Here is a 17,860-nt window from a genome sequence, read left to right on the forward strand (position 1 = left end):
ACGATCCCAGCTGAGCCGCGCGATCATTAGAGGCTTTTTTGTTTTACTTTTAAAAGCATTTCTTCATCGGAAGAGGTTGTAGAAAAAATGCTTTTAAAAGTAAAAAAAAAAAAAAGCCTCTGATGATCGTGCGGCTCAGCTGGGCATGGAGGGGGGGCACAGGGATTTTTGCTACTGGTTCTCCGAACCACCCGCCACCATCGCTACTGGATCAGGCGATCCGGTCCGAACCGGAAGCATTTCACCCCTGGTTAGAACCTGTTACCTTATGTCTATTATTATGGATCACTTCACTTTGATGGAAAGCCATTGATGAGCTCACTTTGAGTATAATTTTCAAGCCAGTTATACAAAGACAGAATTGTCATGCAATCCATACTTCAATGACCTGCTGTCAGAATATTACACAATACTCTTTATCAAATGCTTTACCTAAATTCCAACATCCAGGCCTTCTCCTTATCTGCTCTTTACAATTGCCTGAAGGAACATATACTTCTTTGCAGGACCCAAATCAGTTGAGTAGCACTATCAAACCTCCATCCACCACATCTGCAAAACATTCCCAATTTACTTTAAATCCAACTATTTCCCCACCAGTCGTAGTTCCCAAATGCATTTAGAATGAGTTGGGAGCTTCCAGGGAGCACCTTCAGCAAATCATTGCTCAGCTCAAGCTAGTTATAAGGTAAATTCAGAATGCTATTCAAGTCCTTATTAGCTGTCTGCTTCCAACTTACAAAATATTATTAGGCTCTGCCACCTATCACCTTGAAAAAAAGCCAGGTGACCCCAGTAAAAAAAGCAGTATAATGCGGACAAACATTCTCATGCAAGTATAGCTTTCTGCCAACACAATCATAGATAGAAAACAATTCACCAGTGAGGAGAGGCCCACAGGAGCTTTTAACTGGATACAAGCACAAAGAAAACACTACAGACATAATTTATATTTTCATACCACCTAGTAAATACAATATTTCTGAAACATCCTGAAAACCCAGTTAAAGTATCTCAGCACAAATCTAACCAAAATTATGAACTGTTGTCCAATTGAATAATGCAATTAAAACAAGATGATTATTTTAAATAAGGTGATTATTAAGATGTTCATGATTAATAATTTTAGGCTATTTAGGTTCCTTTTAGGTTATTTTTTTTAAGTGCTAAAAAATAATACAGATTCGGTCTTCAGGTTTACATTCTAAAATAGTAATCTAATTAGATTTTCACATTATCCTGGGATTTTTTTTTCGAAATTGTATTCAAAAATGCACTGAGCACTGAATCTGGATTTTCAGAGTGAATATTTTTATTTTCAAATTCTTGGAAAAATAAATCATTAAATCTTGCAAGATACGTTTGTGTTCAGTTTTCAGTGGAGTTTATTCCAATTCCTGTTTATTTCAATAGTGAAATCTGTTTTCAACATAAGGTTCTATCCAAGCCGCAGTCTCAATCTTTGATCCACAATTGTAACTCCACACCAAGGCTACAGTAAAGTATCCAAGATCAAAAAAATAGCATAGCATTGACTAATGTCTGTCTTGTGGATAAGGAAGATTTAAAACAATAAAGAATTGTTATGTTCCCCGAACATGATATTTTGATAAATTTCCAGAATAAACTGCTTTTCCAGACCTCAGTAATTAAATAAATGACATGTACAGTAATCCATATAAAGAAGCAAAAAAATAAGCAGTCGAGATGCTCAGTCATCTGAGGCTGTGTTGATTGATATACTTTTAAGAACCACTAAGGCTAAAAGAATTGTTAGGAGCCTTGGTTAATTTTTTCTCCTACTAGCAGGATTGCTGTGGGAAAGTTCTCAAATCCCTAATTCTAAAAAGAAGCTGATTCCCACAGGGGTGTGATTACAAGTGATTTCTGCTAGAATCCCTTGAGTAAGATCAACAGGTGGGTGAAAAGCATACACAACTGTGTAGTCCGAGGCCTCTTTTCAAGGTTGTAGAAGAACTACGCCGCCTTCGGTCTGATCTAAGTGTAGTACACAAGGTTATCTGCCACAACATCCTACCTGTTAATGACTACTTCAGCTTCAACCGCAACCGAATCCAAGACCTCAGTGCCTTCTGCCGTGCCCTTAAAACTTTCTTTTTTCAGCAAGCCGGGCTGGCTTAATATATATTTTTTAAATATTTTTAATTGGTTTGTTATTTTAATTTGGGGCCAAATTAATATATATCTTTTTAATTGTTTTTAATGTTTGTATTGTATGTTTTTATCTGGCTGTACACTGCCCTGAGTCCTTCGGGAGAAGGTGCGGTATATAAATTTGAAATAAAAAAAATTAAAAAAAAACAATATACGTATTGCAGAAAATACGACTTCAGCAACAGAGTGGTCAATGCCTGGGATGCACTGCCTGACTCTGTGGTTACATCTCCAAACCCGCATAACTTTAACCTTAGACTGCCTACTGTTGACCTCACCCCATTCCTAAGAAATCTGTAAGGGGTGTGCATAAGTGCACCAGCGTGCCTACCGTCTCTGTCCTACTGTCCCCATTTATTCCATAACCATTTCCTGTATTCATAATCATGTTTATACTTATATCTGTTATCTTATAAATGCTTGACAAACAAACAAACAAACAAATAAATAAAAACTTTGTAACTCTCCTCCCAATGAGCATACAATAGGTTGGTGTTCCTCTATGTTCCAACTGCGCAGCCTTAGCTGCTACTCTAGCAAGAGGGAACAAAGAGCCTAATGGTCAGGTGGGGAAAGAGGGAAAAGGGTCATTTCAAAGTCACCGATTTTCATTCAAGAATGACTGTGGTAGATACGACAGAAAGCCCAGGACTCACTCAAGTGGATTGGTAGAATGAAAATTGGTATTCACTCTGTTGTATCTTTGGAAACTGCATAACAGCCCTTAATGTTGTGGGAAAGGCAACTCTTTCTTGGTTTAATTGAAATTGAATAAAAAGGAAAAGGGAGAAGTCATTGAAGCACAGAGGCACATTAAACTACCCCCGTTTCAAATTCCTACTCCTGGAGAAAGGGTCCTATGCTTACCAGCGCATACATTTGGGGGAAAGGATGTTTTCCCCTAGCCTATGCTCCCAACATGAAATCTTTATTTCTAGAAGGCAGTTACATGATAAAGGAAACCAGTGTAGAAATACCTCCTAATGGACATCTCTTTAAATTTCACATCTGTGACTATTGAATACGCTACTGTGTCCAGAGAATAAGATGATTCAGGAAAGCTGAATGTGATGGACATTCTCATTAAAGATTTATAATAAATGTTCAATATTTGGTGTTTAATGGTGTTATCTCTGGGATCTGGGCTGCATTTTCTTCACCAATCTTAGTACAAGGAACATCCAATTTATTACATTCTGTAATAATTTCTCTAGTTTCATGCAGGGGTGAAATCCAGCAGGTTCTGACAGGTTCTGGAGAACTGGTAGCGGAAATTTGAAGTAGTCCGGAGAACTGGCAAATGCGACCTCTGGCTGGCCCCAGAGTGGGGTGGGAATGGAGATTTTGCAGTATCCTTCCCCTGGAGTGGGGTGGGAATGGAGATTTTGCAGTATCCTTCCCCTGCCACGCCCACCAAGCCATGCCCACAGAACCAGTAGTAAAAAAATTTGGATTTCACCATGGCTTCATGTATGCATTTCGTTCAGTATATTATTTCTCATCAGACTGAAATAGAAATTTATCTAAGTGATTAGAGGTCTAATACGTTTCATAGTTCAGAAGCCAAATGAAAAATCTCCAAAAAGAACCTTCCTCTAATAGCTGTTCTTGGTTCTTTCTCCTAGAGTATTGTTTTCTTCTATTTAATATTTAGCATTAAATAATGAAGTCAAATTATTGCCTGTCTGGCTGTTTCACACTGTTAATTTCATGCTTGCAGTAACTGATATCTGCATGTTTTTTCCAGTCTTTAAAAAAAGGGAAAAGTGGGAAAAAATCTTCATGAAAAATTAACAGATATTTCTATATGAGACTAAATGAACATATTCATTTCAAAAATAGCTTGAAAATGTATGCTGATAGGCTTGGATATGTAGCTTTCAAATAGCCTTGCATGCAGTAACCTGTGGAGCCCTCAGATTTGTATCTAAAAAGGCTTGGTATCTAATAATATCAACAACAAAACACAGGTAGTTCTCATTTAGTGACTGCCTCAAACAGTGTCCATATGCAGATATGAAAGTGATGAAAAAGTAACTTTGTGACCAATGCCCACATTCATAATCTTGGAGTGCTCTCTGTTGGTCATGTATCTGCCATTACAGTCAGTAGTGCACATTGTCTTGTGTCTTTTTTTTTCTCCTTTTCCTCTTGCAAAATGGTGAGCTTGCCTGAACAAGATACTGTATTTATTCTTCAGCTGCTTTTCTCTGCCGCCCAGTGCATTCCTAAAAAGTGCTAATTGCAAGTTAACAAGCTTAGTTCTATGACCTTAATTAGTTGATTAGAATCTATGGCAGGCAGCAACTATGCCGGAAACTGACAAGTTCCTAATCAGTTTCACATTAAAGACTTTTCTTTGCTTCCTAAGTGGCTCTCTTCAATGTGTGTTCCCCATTGTGTGTCTGCTTACTCTCTTGTATTATATTATATTTATATATATTGTATTCAGGATGCACATTCCAAAGGAGGGGGGAGTCAGGAAAAAGGGCTATATTGCCCTTTTACCTGGGTTCTTCCTGAGTCAAGTTCTGGAAACCCACCCAGCTGTTTGAGGTTGTATTCTTCTGAAGCTGTAAAGCAGAGATGGGGAACTATGGCCCTTTTATGACTTGTGGACTTCAACTCCCAGAATTAAAATCCATGCTGGCTCAGGAATTCTGGGAGTTGAAGTCCACAGGTCATAAAGGGGCCATAGTTTCCCACCCCTGTCCCTGAAGAAAGAGGAAAAAGCAAATTCAAATTCACATTTCTTTAAAATTAAATGGGATAGAAATTTACTGCAGATATTTCTATCAAAAATTGTGCTTGGATAGCTTACATAACATTATGATCAAAGCATCCAACAGGTTAAAACATACCTCAAAGCCTATCTAAATAATTTAAAAAAAACCTAATTTGATGAAGAAACTGCTTCCTTTGCTCCAAATTTTGGGAGTAGCCACTAAGATGACAACCTCTTCTAGTCCTGTTTGCTCATATTGAACAGAGATAAATGGTTTGCCAAGTAACCATGCCCTGTGTCATGAAGGGATTTATAGATAACCACCAGTGCCTTGAACTGTAGCCAGAAACAGTGCTATCCCTGAAAATGATCCCATGGCTTGACCTGAGGTATTCAGCCGGTTCGGATCAGTTTGCCCGAACCAAAAGCGGAAATCGCAGGTGGGCCCGCCCCGCCTACCCACTCCGGTTCTATGCCATCCTATTTAGGCATGTTTTTGAGGCTGGGCACATGCACGGAAGGTGCACACACGAGAAAAGCACATGTGTGGAAGGCCAGGCACATGTGTGGAAGGCAGGCGCATGCGCAAATCATGCATGCGTGTGCACAAAGTGAGTGCACGTGTGCAGGGAAAACCAGTAGTAACATAATATGAAACCCACTGCTGGGCTTGACCCTGCCTAGCAAGGATCAAATCATCCTACACAGGGGTTGAACTCAACTTATTTTTACCCAGTAAAAGTGCTGTAATGTTTCCTATAAACAGCTTCAACCTGGTCAGGGCATTCTGGACTAGCAGAAGTTTGAAACACTGTTCAAAGACTGACTCATGTCCAGTGCATTAGAGTAGCCTAACAAGATAAAACTTAAGCCTATGAAACAATGGCCAGACCTGACCTCTCCAAAATGGGTATTTGTGTTCAAACATATTTGTATGCAAACATGTTGCTAGTGCCCAAATTTAAAGATCCAGATACAGAACTGAATGTTACAACTATGTGCAAATAGAGAATTTGGGTATCCAAGAGGAATATAATCTCAACTAATCCTGTTTGAAACCCTGATCGCTAATTTCCTGATTTATAAAACATTATTGGGCATGATACACTTTTCTACTCTACCTCATCTATTTCCAAAAAGATGGGAAAGGTAGAAAGAAAAGCTAAGGGTTTGTAGAAATAAATATTTTCAAATATTCAGCTTGTTGATGTTAATATTGAATTGGTAATGATAAGATAATTAGCAAGTACAGCACATAAATGTTTAGAGAAGCACCATGCAAAGACAGGACTCATTTAAAATCTGCTTTATAAAATGGATGAAAGAGATACACAGAATACCCACTAAGAGATACGCCGAATACCCTCTAAAATGGGGTGAAATCCAGCAGGTTCTGACAGGTTCTGGAGAACTGGTAGCGGAAATTTGAAGTAGTCTGGAGAACTGGCAAATGCGACCTCTGGCTGGCCCCAGAGTGGGGTAGGAATGGAGATTTTGCAATATCCTTCCTCCAGGAGTGGGGTGAGAATGGAGATTTTGCAGTAGCCATGCCCACCAAGCCACACCCACCAAGCCACACCACGTCCACCAAGCCACGCCCACAGAACCGGTAGAAAAAAAAATTGGATTTCACCACTGCCTCTAAGATTACGCATGCTTTAAATCTGATTGGAAATAAGTGCTTTGGACATCACACAAGCACAATATCTCATTTATTGAAGTTCCAGTAAGGAGCATATTATTCCTTAAAGTAGGCACCACATCTTTCCTCAGGCTGACATAAAAGAAAGAGGAGCTGCCTTAATGAATGGCAGACAAACCTTTTTTTCTGCCCAAAATCCAAAATATTGCTTCCTGATGGGCACTGCCTTAGCATCTATTGTGAGCTATACATGTACCCAATTATCTTCTCTTCTGCTCATCTGCTTATCTGCTCTTCTGCTCATCATGCCATTCCATATTTCTCCTTCAGAATATGTTATGGACAAAACAGAACCAATGTCCCCACTGCTTGTTAATCCTGATTAGAAATTTAAAATGAACATTTCCAGGGGTGTTTTTTTTTTTTTAATTTAAGCTCATTTAAAGCACAATACAGACATAACAAAAAAAGTAACTTTTCTTTCTACTGCTCTGATGCTAAGCAAACTTCCTTGGGAACGAACACTTTTATCATAGAGAAGAATAATCAAACACAAAATCATTAAAACTGTAAGCATGTGAAGCTAGTCTTCTTTTGATGAAATGTGAGGGAGGAAGGGGGGAAGGGAAGGATGGACAGTTAATCCAAAAATTTCCCAAGATGCACAGATGCAGATATTGAGCTGCATCAGTGGTGGGTTTCAATTTTTTTTTTACTACCGGTTCTGTGGTTGTGGCTTGGTGGGCGTGGCATGGCTTGGGGGCATGGCAGTGGAAGGATACTGTAAAATCTTCATTCCCTCCCTACTCCAGGGGAAGGTTGCTGCAAAATCCCCATTTCCTCCCGATCAGCTGGGACTCAGGAGGCAGAGAATAGACGGGGGCAGGGCCAGTCAGAGATGGTATTTACCGGTTCTCCGAACTACTCAAAATTTCCACTACCGGTTCTCCAGAACTGGTCAGAACCTGCTGAAATCCACACCTGAGCTGCATGCTGTTATGCCAACTCCTACTGCTTTCTGTATGGTTTGGCCCCTTTCCAGGTCTTTAACCCTGGACTTTGGCACAAAGATGTATTCCTATCGCTGATTCTGAAAAGTAAACTTAAAACCAAATTATGTTATGCTAAGAAATATAACCAAGGGCTGTACCTTGTACATTATAAGAGATTTGCTTTCCATTTAAATGTTGTCTTTAGCAATAGTAATTTAAATATGGAGAGTTTGAATATAGTTAAGTGTTCTCCTAGCAAGATCTTACCTGTACCTGTTGAACAATCTCTGTATCTTCTGTCTCTGATGCCTCAGCAGCAGCTTCAGGTTCTGGATTGGGAAGTAAAATTAAAAATTATTTTTATTGTTCCAAATATGAAACTAGATCCTAGATACACATGTCTAGATACACATGTCTAATATAGAGCCACATAATTTCTTTGATTTTCAGGTGTATTATTTTCCTCCATTTATGAGTTGAATCATGCAGTGATTCAGTATGATGGTTTATTATATTTATTATTATTCATATTTCTATGCCGCCCACTCTCCGAGGACTCTGGGCAGCTTACACCAAAGACAGTATACTAAATAGCATATTGCCCCCAACAATCTAGGTCCTCATTTTATCCACCTCGGAAGGATGGAAAGCTGAGTCAACCTTGAGCCAGTGAGATTTGATCCGCTGATCTGATGAACTAGCAGTCAACTGAAGTAGCTGCAGTACTGCACTCTAACCACTGCGCCACCTCGGTTCATATCATGATATCATATCATGGTTTATTTAAATTATCCTTCATAGGAAGTGTTTTTTTTTTTAGGTATTTAAAATTATCAATAATTATTAATAATCAAGCATCAGATACTACCCTGTTGTACTGATTAGTGAAAAAAAAAAAAGAGAAGTAGAGAGGCTTTCATGGTTGAAAATAAGACATGGTTAGAGAAAGAGACTAAAGGGAATAAATTTTTACAACAAGAAAATTCTTAGTATGTACACTTCTGATTCTACTGCTGGCACTATAAAGGACATCAAATACACATTGACTGTTAAGACTACAATCAATTATTCTAGACAGTTGTTGCCCTCTTGTGAAAAAATTACTTTTCAGTTCAGTGGTGGGTTTCAAAATTTTTTACTACCGGTTCTGTGGGTGTGGCTTGGTGGGCGTGGCTGGGAAAGGATACTGTAAAATCTCCATTCCCACCCCAATCCAAGGGAAGGTTACTGCAAAATCCCCATTTTCTCCCGATCAGCTGGGATTTGGGAGGCAGGGAATAGATGGGGGTGGGGCCAGTCAGAATTTTTACTACCAGTTCTCCGAACTACTCAAAATTTCTGCTACTGGTTCTCCAGAACTGGTCAGAACCTGCTGAAACCCACCTCTGCTTCAGTTGTTTTAAATCACAATATTTTTTATTAAGACAATCATTTAAATTGGATATGACATTTTCTAACTCATTAGCTCATATAATAGTCATACATATTCATTCACATTCAATTTAACTTTCCTCTAAACCCTGACTTCGACCATTTACTGTTCGCATGACTGAAAAGAACTGAAGATAGTCACAAAGTAATTTTTACCAATAAGCAAATTTCAGTGCTTGATTCAGTTTGAATAATTAAAATCAATACTGCACAGTTAAATGTACTTTTAAAAGAGCACACTGATCAATAGTACAAGGATTGAAACATTTAGCTGACCTGCAAGAGATTGGCTGAAAAAAAAAATCCCCAGAAGATGTAAGCACCAAACTGTATGATTTATAATTAATTTTTATACTGCTGACCATCATAATCTGATGGCAGTATTCCATAAAACAAAACAAAAAATCAGAATAAAACATACTGCAATATCAATTAAAAATTAAATTAGAACTGTCAACAATTAGAAAACAGGTCACAAAAATGTATCTTGAATGCCTTTTTAAAATATTAGCAACCAGTTCTCTAATTTCATCAGGAATTGCATCCCCAAAATGAGCAGTGCAACAAAGATGCTACTGAGTGGGAAAAACTTTAGGCTTGCATTTAGATCTATGTACAATCTCTTTGCAGAATGCATTTCTACTGAAAGTAATTTTTTATCAATTACAATAACTTTCCCATCAGTATTGAAAAAAACATGTTTTCCCCTATTTTGGGGAGGATTTCAAATTTTCTGCACATAGCTGCATATTTAACAAACTGTAGTACAACCACTTGGGGCAGGATTGCCTTCCTCCATGTCACACTCATGTCTTTTCACTTATGTTATATGTCATGACAACCTTGTTGATTATACATCCTAGTACCCCATACTAGAGGTAAGAATTCTAGAAAAAAACATATTGGACTCTATCATGAACATGGTCTCATCTTTCAAAGAAGTTGATATTCCTGGTTTTTCTTCAAGACCAGGTGTCCCCCACCTCCAGTCCGTGGCCCTATACCAGTCATGGCTTGCTACCAGCTACAGCTCATTGGGAACCGGGCTGCACAAATGGCTGGTGAGCTCACAAAACTCCATTTGTGCATAGCAATAGCACTTAGACTTATATACTGCTTTACAGTGCTTTACAGCTCTCTCTAAGCCAGTGGTTCTCAACCTGTGGGTCGCGACCCCTTTGGGGGTCGAATGACCCTTTCACAGGGGTCGCCTAAGACCATCGGAAAACACATATTTTCAATGGTTGTAGGAATAATTTTATGGTTGGGGGTCACCACAACATGAGGAACTGTATTAAAGGGTCGTGGCATTAGGAAGGTTGAGAACCACTGCTCTAAGCAGTTTACAGAGTCAGCATATTGCCCCCAACAATTTGGGTCCTCATTTAACCCACCATGGAAGGATGGAAGACTGAGTCAACCTTGAGCCGGTGAGATTTGAACTTGCATGCATGGAATTAGATTGCACATGTGAAACCATCCCCTCCTGCCCACGGGCGCTGCCACCACAGCCAGTCCACAGAGCCAGAAAGGTTGAAGATTGCTGATCTATACCATGAACTTCCAGAGTAAGAGAAGTCAATTCTACCTACAGTATGTGGGGCAAGAGCAAGTGACAAGGGCTGAAGGATAGAAGTGAATGATATAACTATTTTAGGAAGAAACCATTGTGGAATCTTTCTTGACTGGTACTGTAAGGCAGAAACAACATTGTAACAAGTATTCCTGTTTTTGGAATTCAGGAGTACGTATCTTTGCCTGCAATAAAAGAATATGTTCTTCTTAGGAAACCATTGTAATAATGAATACAGCAGAATCAAATACTTACATAATGAAGGTAATTTAAATTAACATGGAAGATCATATGTCTAAAGTTACTCTACTGATTATTTTAAAAATCCCCACTATTCCCACAACCGTAAAATCCGAAGTATTTAATGATGGGGTAAAGAAGAGAGCTCTAGAGTAATATAAACAGGGATGCACCTGCTGCAGTTAGCTGGCTGATGACACTTACACTCAGTCCATATGTCATTTTCCCAGACTGTATTCCCAGCAGTAAGGAGCTTTTTAAAAAATCTTTCTATGCAGAAACATTTACACTGCAGCCAGGCTTAAAATGATAATGTCCGTGGAGTGTAGTATATTAAGCTAAAGAGATAAATCAATAGGTTGTTCTTTTCAACATATTGAATGATTTATTTCCTTCATTTCTATAGCCGCCCATCTAATCCGATTGATTCTGGGCAGCAAATCCAGTTTGTGTTACCAAGCTTCCCTTGGTTATCTAAGTAGCTATGGGGGGAAAAAAAATCAGAAAAGAGGATCTTGATCTGCCTTTTTCTCCTTCTAAAAGTATTAAAACTGTAGTATGGCAATACCTACCAAATTTGTGCATAGAGAAGCAACAATAAATATTATAGATATGGTTTGTGGGGTTGAAGAAAATTTACAGGAAGGATGATGACAATGATCTAATTTGCTTTGTGTTCCACTCCATTTAACCTGCTATTTTCAATATTCTTCTTAGGCTAACCTAGGTATGTACTCTATGGTACTATATATACACACACATGCACAAATTTGGAAGACAAAGAATTTGTACTGGCAATTAATTTCACTTTCATTAGCCTAAATAGAAAATTGGATACATTTACTCAAAGATATTTGAGTATTTTTTTCAATGTAAATGAAAACATAGCATTTAGCAGCTCAGAGGAAAGCAGTATGAATTGAGAACCATCAACATCAGTTCTAAAGCATTCTTTTCAAGAAAATACTTGCGCTAGATGTATTTCTATAGATGTTAAGACTGGGAGGAGTCAGTATTTGAAAATCAGTAATGAATTTTTAAAAACTGAACAAATGATAGCTCATGGAATGGTTAGCTTCTTTAAATGCCAGGGGCAAGTTGAATACATAGAATATACACTTTCATCCTAAAACTGATTGACAGAGACTATAATGGCAATTGTAAGATAGCATATATCTCATTCCCTGATTAAGAAGTTCTAGGACAAAGCAATTCAAGAGCTAACACTCCTAGTTGTCAGTAGCACAGGTGCATTACAGTAGTGAAGATATTGGGTGATCTTAGTCCTATATCAGGCACAAAACAGCTTGGGCCAGTCACACACACTCAATCCTATGCACTCTCAATCCTAGGAAAAAGACTAGACCAGGGGTGCCAAACTCATGTTGGCCATGCCTACCCCCATCTTAGTGAAGGGGGGAAAAGTCACGATGTCACATGATGACAATGTGATGCCGCAAGTTTGACAGCCTTGGACTAGACAAACCATTAAAAAACACCGCTTGCCAAGAAAACTGCAAGGACTTGTCCAGGAAGTCACCAGGAGGCAAGACTGACAGGTACAAAGGTCTCAGGTAAGCTTCAGGTGGAAGGTTGAAAGTCTTTATAGGCCTGGTCAAAATGAAACTTGTTTCAAGGTAGATAAATTTTTTCAGTGATTCTTTTCTCTCCCTCCACCCAAGAGATTTTTACTGTTCTTACAAATCACTTGCTGTAATTTCAGCAAATGAAGGCAGGAAGCCTATATGGACTATCATGGGAGTGTGAAGTTTAAGGGGAATAAATAAAATAAATAAATAAAATAGTTTTGTTTTGCAAAGTAAGATTTTATATTTTGAATAAATTAGTACTAATATTGATTGTTCTTCTTAGGATCCTTTATCCACGATTATCTTTAATATACTTATTTATATGTACAATGTATACAGCTATCCATCTCACACAATGACTATGGGCAGGAAGAAAAGAAAGACGCAGCAGTCACCATCAAGGGTCTTACAAAAAAAAAAGCATTCCATTTTTAATCAATGGAAACCACACCAAACAAAACCAAACCATGTTGCTAATCAACTGAGTTTTTCTTCTATTACTTTAATGTCTATGCTCCTGATGGCTTTGGAAAAATGCATGTGATGAGTTTTGGAAGCTACCTGGGAAGTACAGTTCAGCTAAGATCAGGAGCAGGGCCACACTAGTGATTTGTAGCTTCAGACAGCCATTAAGGTGGACCAATATACAGTAACCTGTCTGCGTTGGTTGATTTACCACCATGGCAACAGCTTGATGCTCCTATAAATCGCTACAGGAAGGGCCATATCAATCAATGATATTTATTTGGTCAATGACCAGCAACATTTAAAAGAACAAAACTAGACTGAAGCAAATAAACACATAAATGTACTAACAACTAGCAAAGTAAATTACAGAGCATAACATTAACTCCTCTATTGCTATGTTAATATCATTGTTGCCCAGATGATGAATCTAAAACAATAACAGATGTAAAGTAAGAATAAAAACTAGATATTCACCAACAATCAGTTAAGATGTATTAAACCAAAAGTAATATTTAAAACAAAGGTACAAGTCTTTAATTATATCTTACTTCTACTATACCCACATAAAATTTAGCTATTATACTGCACACATAATGAATGGTTTTAAATCCTAAAGGAGAAGGTTCATGTAAAATGTATCTGGCCACCTAGGGAATTTATCTATTAGGGGCACAATGTAGATTGATCTAACGTCTCTATAAAATTTACAATGTAATAGTATATATAAGATGATTTCAACCTCCATATCAGGGATAGTTAACCTTTTGAAGCTTTTGTGTTCAAATGTTCTAAGTGCCATTACATATGGGGATGTCCAGACACAAAACACCACTTGATAGAAAGGGTGAAATAAAAAGTCCAGTACTTTTCTCCAAAAATATCATTAAAAAACAAACAAAACCTGAAACATAAGGTCATTACTTTCAATCCTGCTGTTTGCTGCTCTAAGCAGCACTCATTTCAGTGACTCTACCTAAATCATTGTTATATAGTTGTCTCAAATGCATTTATTCCTCCAAATGGAAGCAGAAAGAAAGAATGCCAAAATCATTTCCCTCAAATCCATTACTCAGCTAGATACTGCTGATATATTGTTTTAAAAATATAATTTTAAAAAAGTTCTGTTCAACTTTATCTTCACTATTTCATCATAATTTTCTCCTTCACCATTTCTTTTCCCTCTCCCACCTCTAACTGCACCTCAAGCAATTTTCCAGCTTTAGACAAAAACAGGATATCAATATAAAATCAAAGTGGAGAAAGATAAAATGCACTTGCCAATAGTAAGAGCCAAATAGGTACCATATTTGGAGCAGTGAAACGGGATTGGGGAAACTCAGCTCTACCCTCATCCAGTGGTGGGATTCAGCCAGTTCGCACCACTTCGGGAGAACCGGTTGTTAACTTTCTGAGCAGTTTAGCAAAGTGGTTGTTGAAAGAAATCATTAGGGCAGAGAACCGGTTGTTAAATTACTTGAATCCCACCACTGCCCTCATCCATTAACAACCCACCAATAAATTGATACTTCTTGATAGGTTGTCAATGCAACAATGACAAATATACTGTTTTTTATTTTGTGTTGATGTTTGTTTTGCAAATTATCTCAGGAAGTATTTTAAGCTTTTTTTAAAAAAAGTAATGAAAATTGGCAAATTGCTATTATGACCCTTAAACCTTCTCCCTAAAAGGATTTTTTTTTTGTTTTTGCTGAAGCTTCAAAATTAATAGTGTTTATCCAGTGGAAAATAATAATGGGAAATTAATTTCACAGTGTCGTGTGAAATATATTGTATAATCTGGAGTGTGTGAATACAAAACTTACTTTCATCCAGAAGCTCAAAGCAGCATCTACAGCATTCCTTCCTCATATTGTTCTTCACAAGAAGAACTTTTGAGATAGCATTGGCTTTTTTTTTTTTACTTCCAATTAATAGAAATGTTGGCTTTAAATAAAAGGCTTAAAGATTTGTTAGTTACTGACATCACTTCCATGTACTAGCATCCACTTACCTTTCTTTATATGATGCACTTTCTGTTCTTCATCTGAAGGCTTTGGTGCTGGCCAAACTGATGGAGTTCTTCTTGGAAATCTTCCTTCTGTGTAATCTGATGAATGAGTGGGTTGATTGACTGCAGCCCAAGTATAAAGTTGATCTTGCTTTATTTACAAGACAGAAATAAAATACAAACATTATGCATTTTCAAAGCTATTATCTCTCATCTGCTTTTAACAATGCAGTGCTGCTCCAAACTTTGTTTTCACATTTTACTTCATGAAACCTAAAATTGAATTTATTTTTTTTAAAAAAATCTTGAAAAATCGTGGCTCTATATTTGCTGAGTTATCAGTATTAAAAAGTCCACCTTTATATCTGCCTAATAAATAACATCAGAATATATAATTAAATATTTTAAGTCAATGTTTCTGGAGAACTCAGTTGTACAAACAAGATTATCTTGATCTTGTACGAAGAAAGACTTCAGGGGAATTACCCGTGAACAGGGTAGAGGACTTATATCTTAACATTTAAAACTAAATTATGTTTATGGGCCAGCACACACTGAACTCAGAAGCAATTAAAGGAATTGCTTGTTTGTTGTTGTTAGCCTAGTCAATTTAGTTCATAAACATGATGCCATCCTCATGTTGCTATGGAAAATATCTTGGGAATAGAAAATCTCAAACGAACTCTTTATTGACCTTTAAAAAGCATAAATTACTGCAACTTCAAATCTCCCCAGGCTCAAGGTTGACTCAGCCTTCCATCCTTTCTAAGGTAGGTAAATTGAGGACCCAGTTTGTGGGGGCAATTTTTTTTTATTTTTTTTTTTAATTTGATTTATATGCCGCCCTTCTCCGGAGACTCAGGGCGGCTTACAATGCGTTAAGCAATAGCCTTCATTCTTTTGTATATTTTATACAAAGTCAGCTTATTGCCCCCACAAACTGGGTCCTCATTTCACCTACCTTAGAAAGGATGGAAGGCTGAGTCAACCTTGAGCCTTGGAGAGATTCGAACCAGCAGAAATTGCAGGCAGCTGTGTTAATAACAGGGTGCACTAAACCCCTGTACTATCAAGGCAATAAGCTGACTTTGTATAAATATACAAAAGTATGAAGGCTATTGCTTAACGCATTGTAAGCCGCCCTGAGTCTCTGGAGAAGGGTGACATATAAATCAAATTTTAAAAAAAAATTGTGAATAACAACTTTATCTTAGGATTTGACCAAATTTGATGGCATATTAGACTAAGTGTAATATTGGTCAGCTTGTTTGCTGAAGTTGCCATGATAAGATTTGTTAATTTAACTTACCAAAGCTGAAAACTGTAATTTATAAATTTATAAGTACTTTAAAAAGTATCGAAGCTGTAACAGTATTATTTCTGTAATAGCTTCTGAAAATGTGTTATATCCCAAGTACCTTGTGTATTACTGTAAAGGAAAGATCAGTAAATATACTATACACATTTAAAAAACCTCCCTTTATACAACCCTGTAGTCCCTATTTGGGATATTTTAAAGGATTTTATAAATTAATCTGGAGTTTGGAAAGAAATTATCTTTGAATAAATCTTTGAAATTCACATGATAACCCATTTCTATTTTCCTTGTCCAGCAGCACTGACAGCTATTTGGAAATGGCAACCTTTATACTTTGTAAAACCTCTTTCATGCTCATGCATACAAAAAGTTTTTGAAACAAAACCCAGCAAATAAAGCAAGAAAAAGATCAATTCTTAATACAATATAGCAACATTACAGTTTTACGATATTAGCATATATATAGCCTTTCATCAGAAAAATTGAACATTTAACTTGAAATTTATATATTATGTCTTCCTTTCTGTTTTTATCTTGATAAATCAGATAGAAGTTTACCTTTGATACCCCTGTAGAAGTCATTTTGGTTTACAAGGAAGGAAAGTTCTTTATTGCTACTGTCAAATTACCGAATATATATATACTGTATATATGAACCATCCAGTTTTTCTTTAAAACTTTCAATATCAACAATAACACAATAATTGTAATAATACAAACTTTTCATCTGTTATTAAGCAGAGTAGCCTGTTAATTGCTCAGAAAACAGCTGCTTACAAAATGTATGTAATATATCCTCTTTCACAAGGATGTTGGCTTCTGGTTTAAAACTGCAGAGCTATCTTACAAGGGCGAGGCACCCAATTTGCCTGCAGAATCTGGAGAGTGCGTCCAGTTTCTAATCAATACAGCTACTGCTTTCTCTCATTACATTCAACCAAACAGTTCTGATTTTCTCACAGATCTACCTCTATTCTAGTTTACAAAACAGTTACTTCCTATTGATAGGAAATTACATTGTTAACTGCAATGTTATCAGTTAAAGCTGTAGAGTACTTACATTAAGAGCAAACCAGATGAGACCTCCAAGCTGAATTATAGGAATGCTATTATCTTGTTTGTTTCTATACTGACGTAGGCAGACTCATCTTATTAATAAGTAAGTAGCAACTAAAATCTTACAGCGCAGTTCAGAGCAGATATTTTAACTCCTCACGCTCTCTGTTCACAACAGTTTCAGCTCTTGGAAAATCCCCAAACAAGGAAAATTTAAGAGTCACATGTGATGAAAATTGAATTAAATCAATTCACATTTAATCACTTGGAACAGTTGCAAGGAACTTACAGTGAATTTTAGTCAGAGGAAGGAAGGAAGGAAGGAAGGAAGGAAGGGAGGGAGGGAAGGAGGGAGGGAGGGAGGGAGGGAGGGAAATAAAAAGTACTGGGAAATTAAAGGGCAGATATTACCAGAAATTCTATTTTCTCTTCTTTTGCTTTGAAGTTTCTTGAATATTTTCCAGTTCTTTTTTTAATAATAAAAAGTGCCAGGGATAACAAAAGAACAATGACATTTCCAAAAAGCCTCCTTGGTTTTTAAAACATTTATTTTTGATTAACAGATAATGTTCTTACTGCAGTCATGTTCTTATTGCAAGCAATTGGAGATAAACCTTCAATGTCCATACCACTGATAATTTTC

The 17,860-nt window shown here is 37.1% G+C and overlaps 1 protein-coding gene across 1 annotated transcript in view; it reads right to left on the reverse strand.

The window, feature by feature from the left end:
- The window catches only part of FMN2 (formin 2), a 202,838-nt gene that overhangs the window by 151,626 nt on the left and 33,352 nt on the right, over positions 1 to 17,860 (reverse strand). Inside the window, 2 exon segments of the mRNA XM_070950697.1 lie at positions 7,802 to 7,863; positions 14,847 to 14,994. Coding sequence (XP_070806798.1) covers positions 7,802 to 7,863; positions 14,847 to 14,994 — 210 coding nt within the window.

The sequence above is a fragment of the Pituophis catenifer genome, unplaced genomic scaffold (genome assembly GCF_029215685.1).
Source record: "Pituophis catenifer annectens isolate HBS135680 unplaced genomic scaffold, rPitCat1.0.hap2 SCAF_1, whole genome shotgun sequence".
In the NCBI taxonomy this organism is placed as follows: Eukaryota; Metazoa; Chordata; class Lepidosauria; order Squamata; family Colubridae; genus Pituophis; species Pituophis catenifer.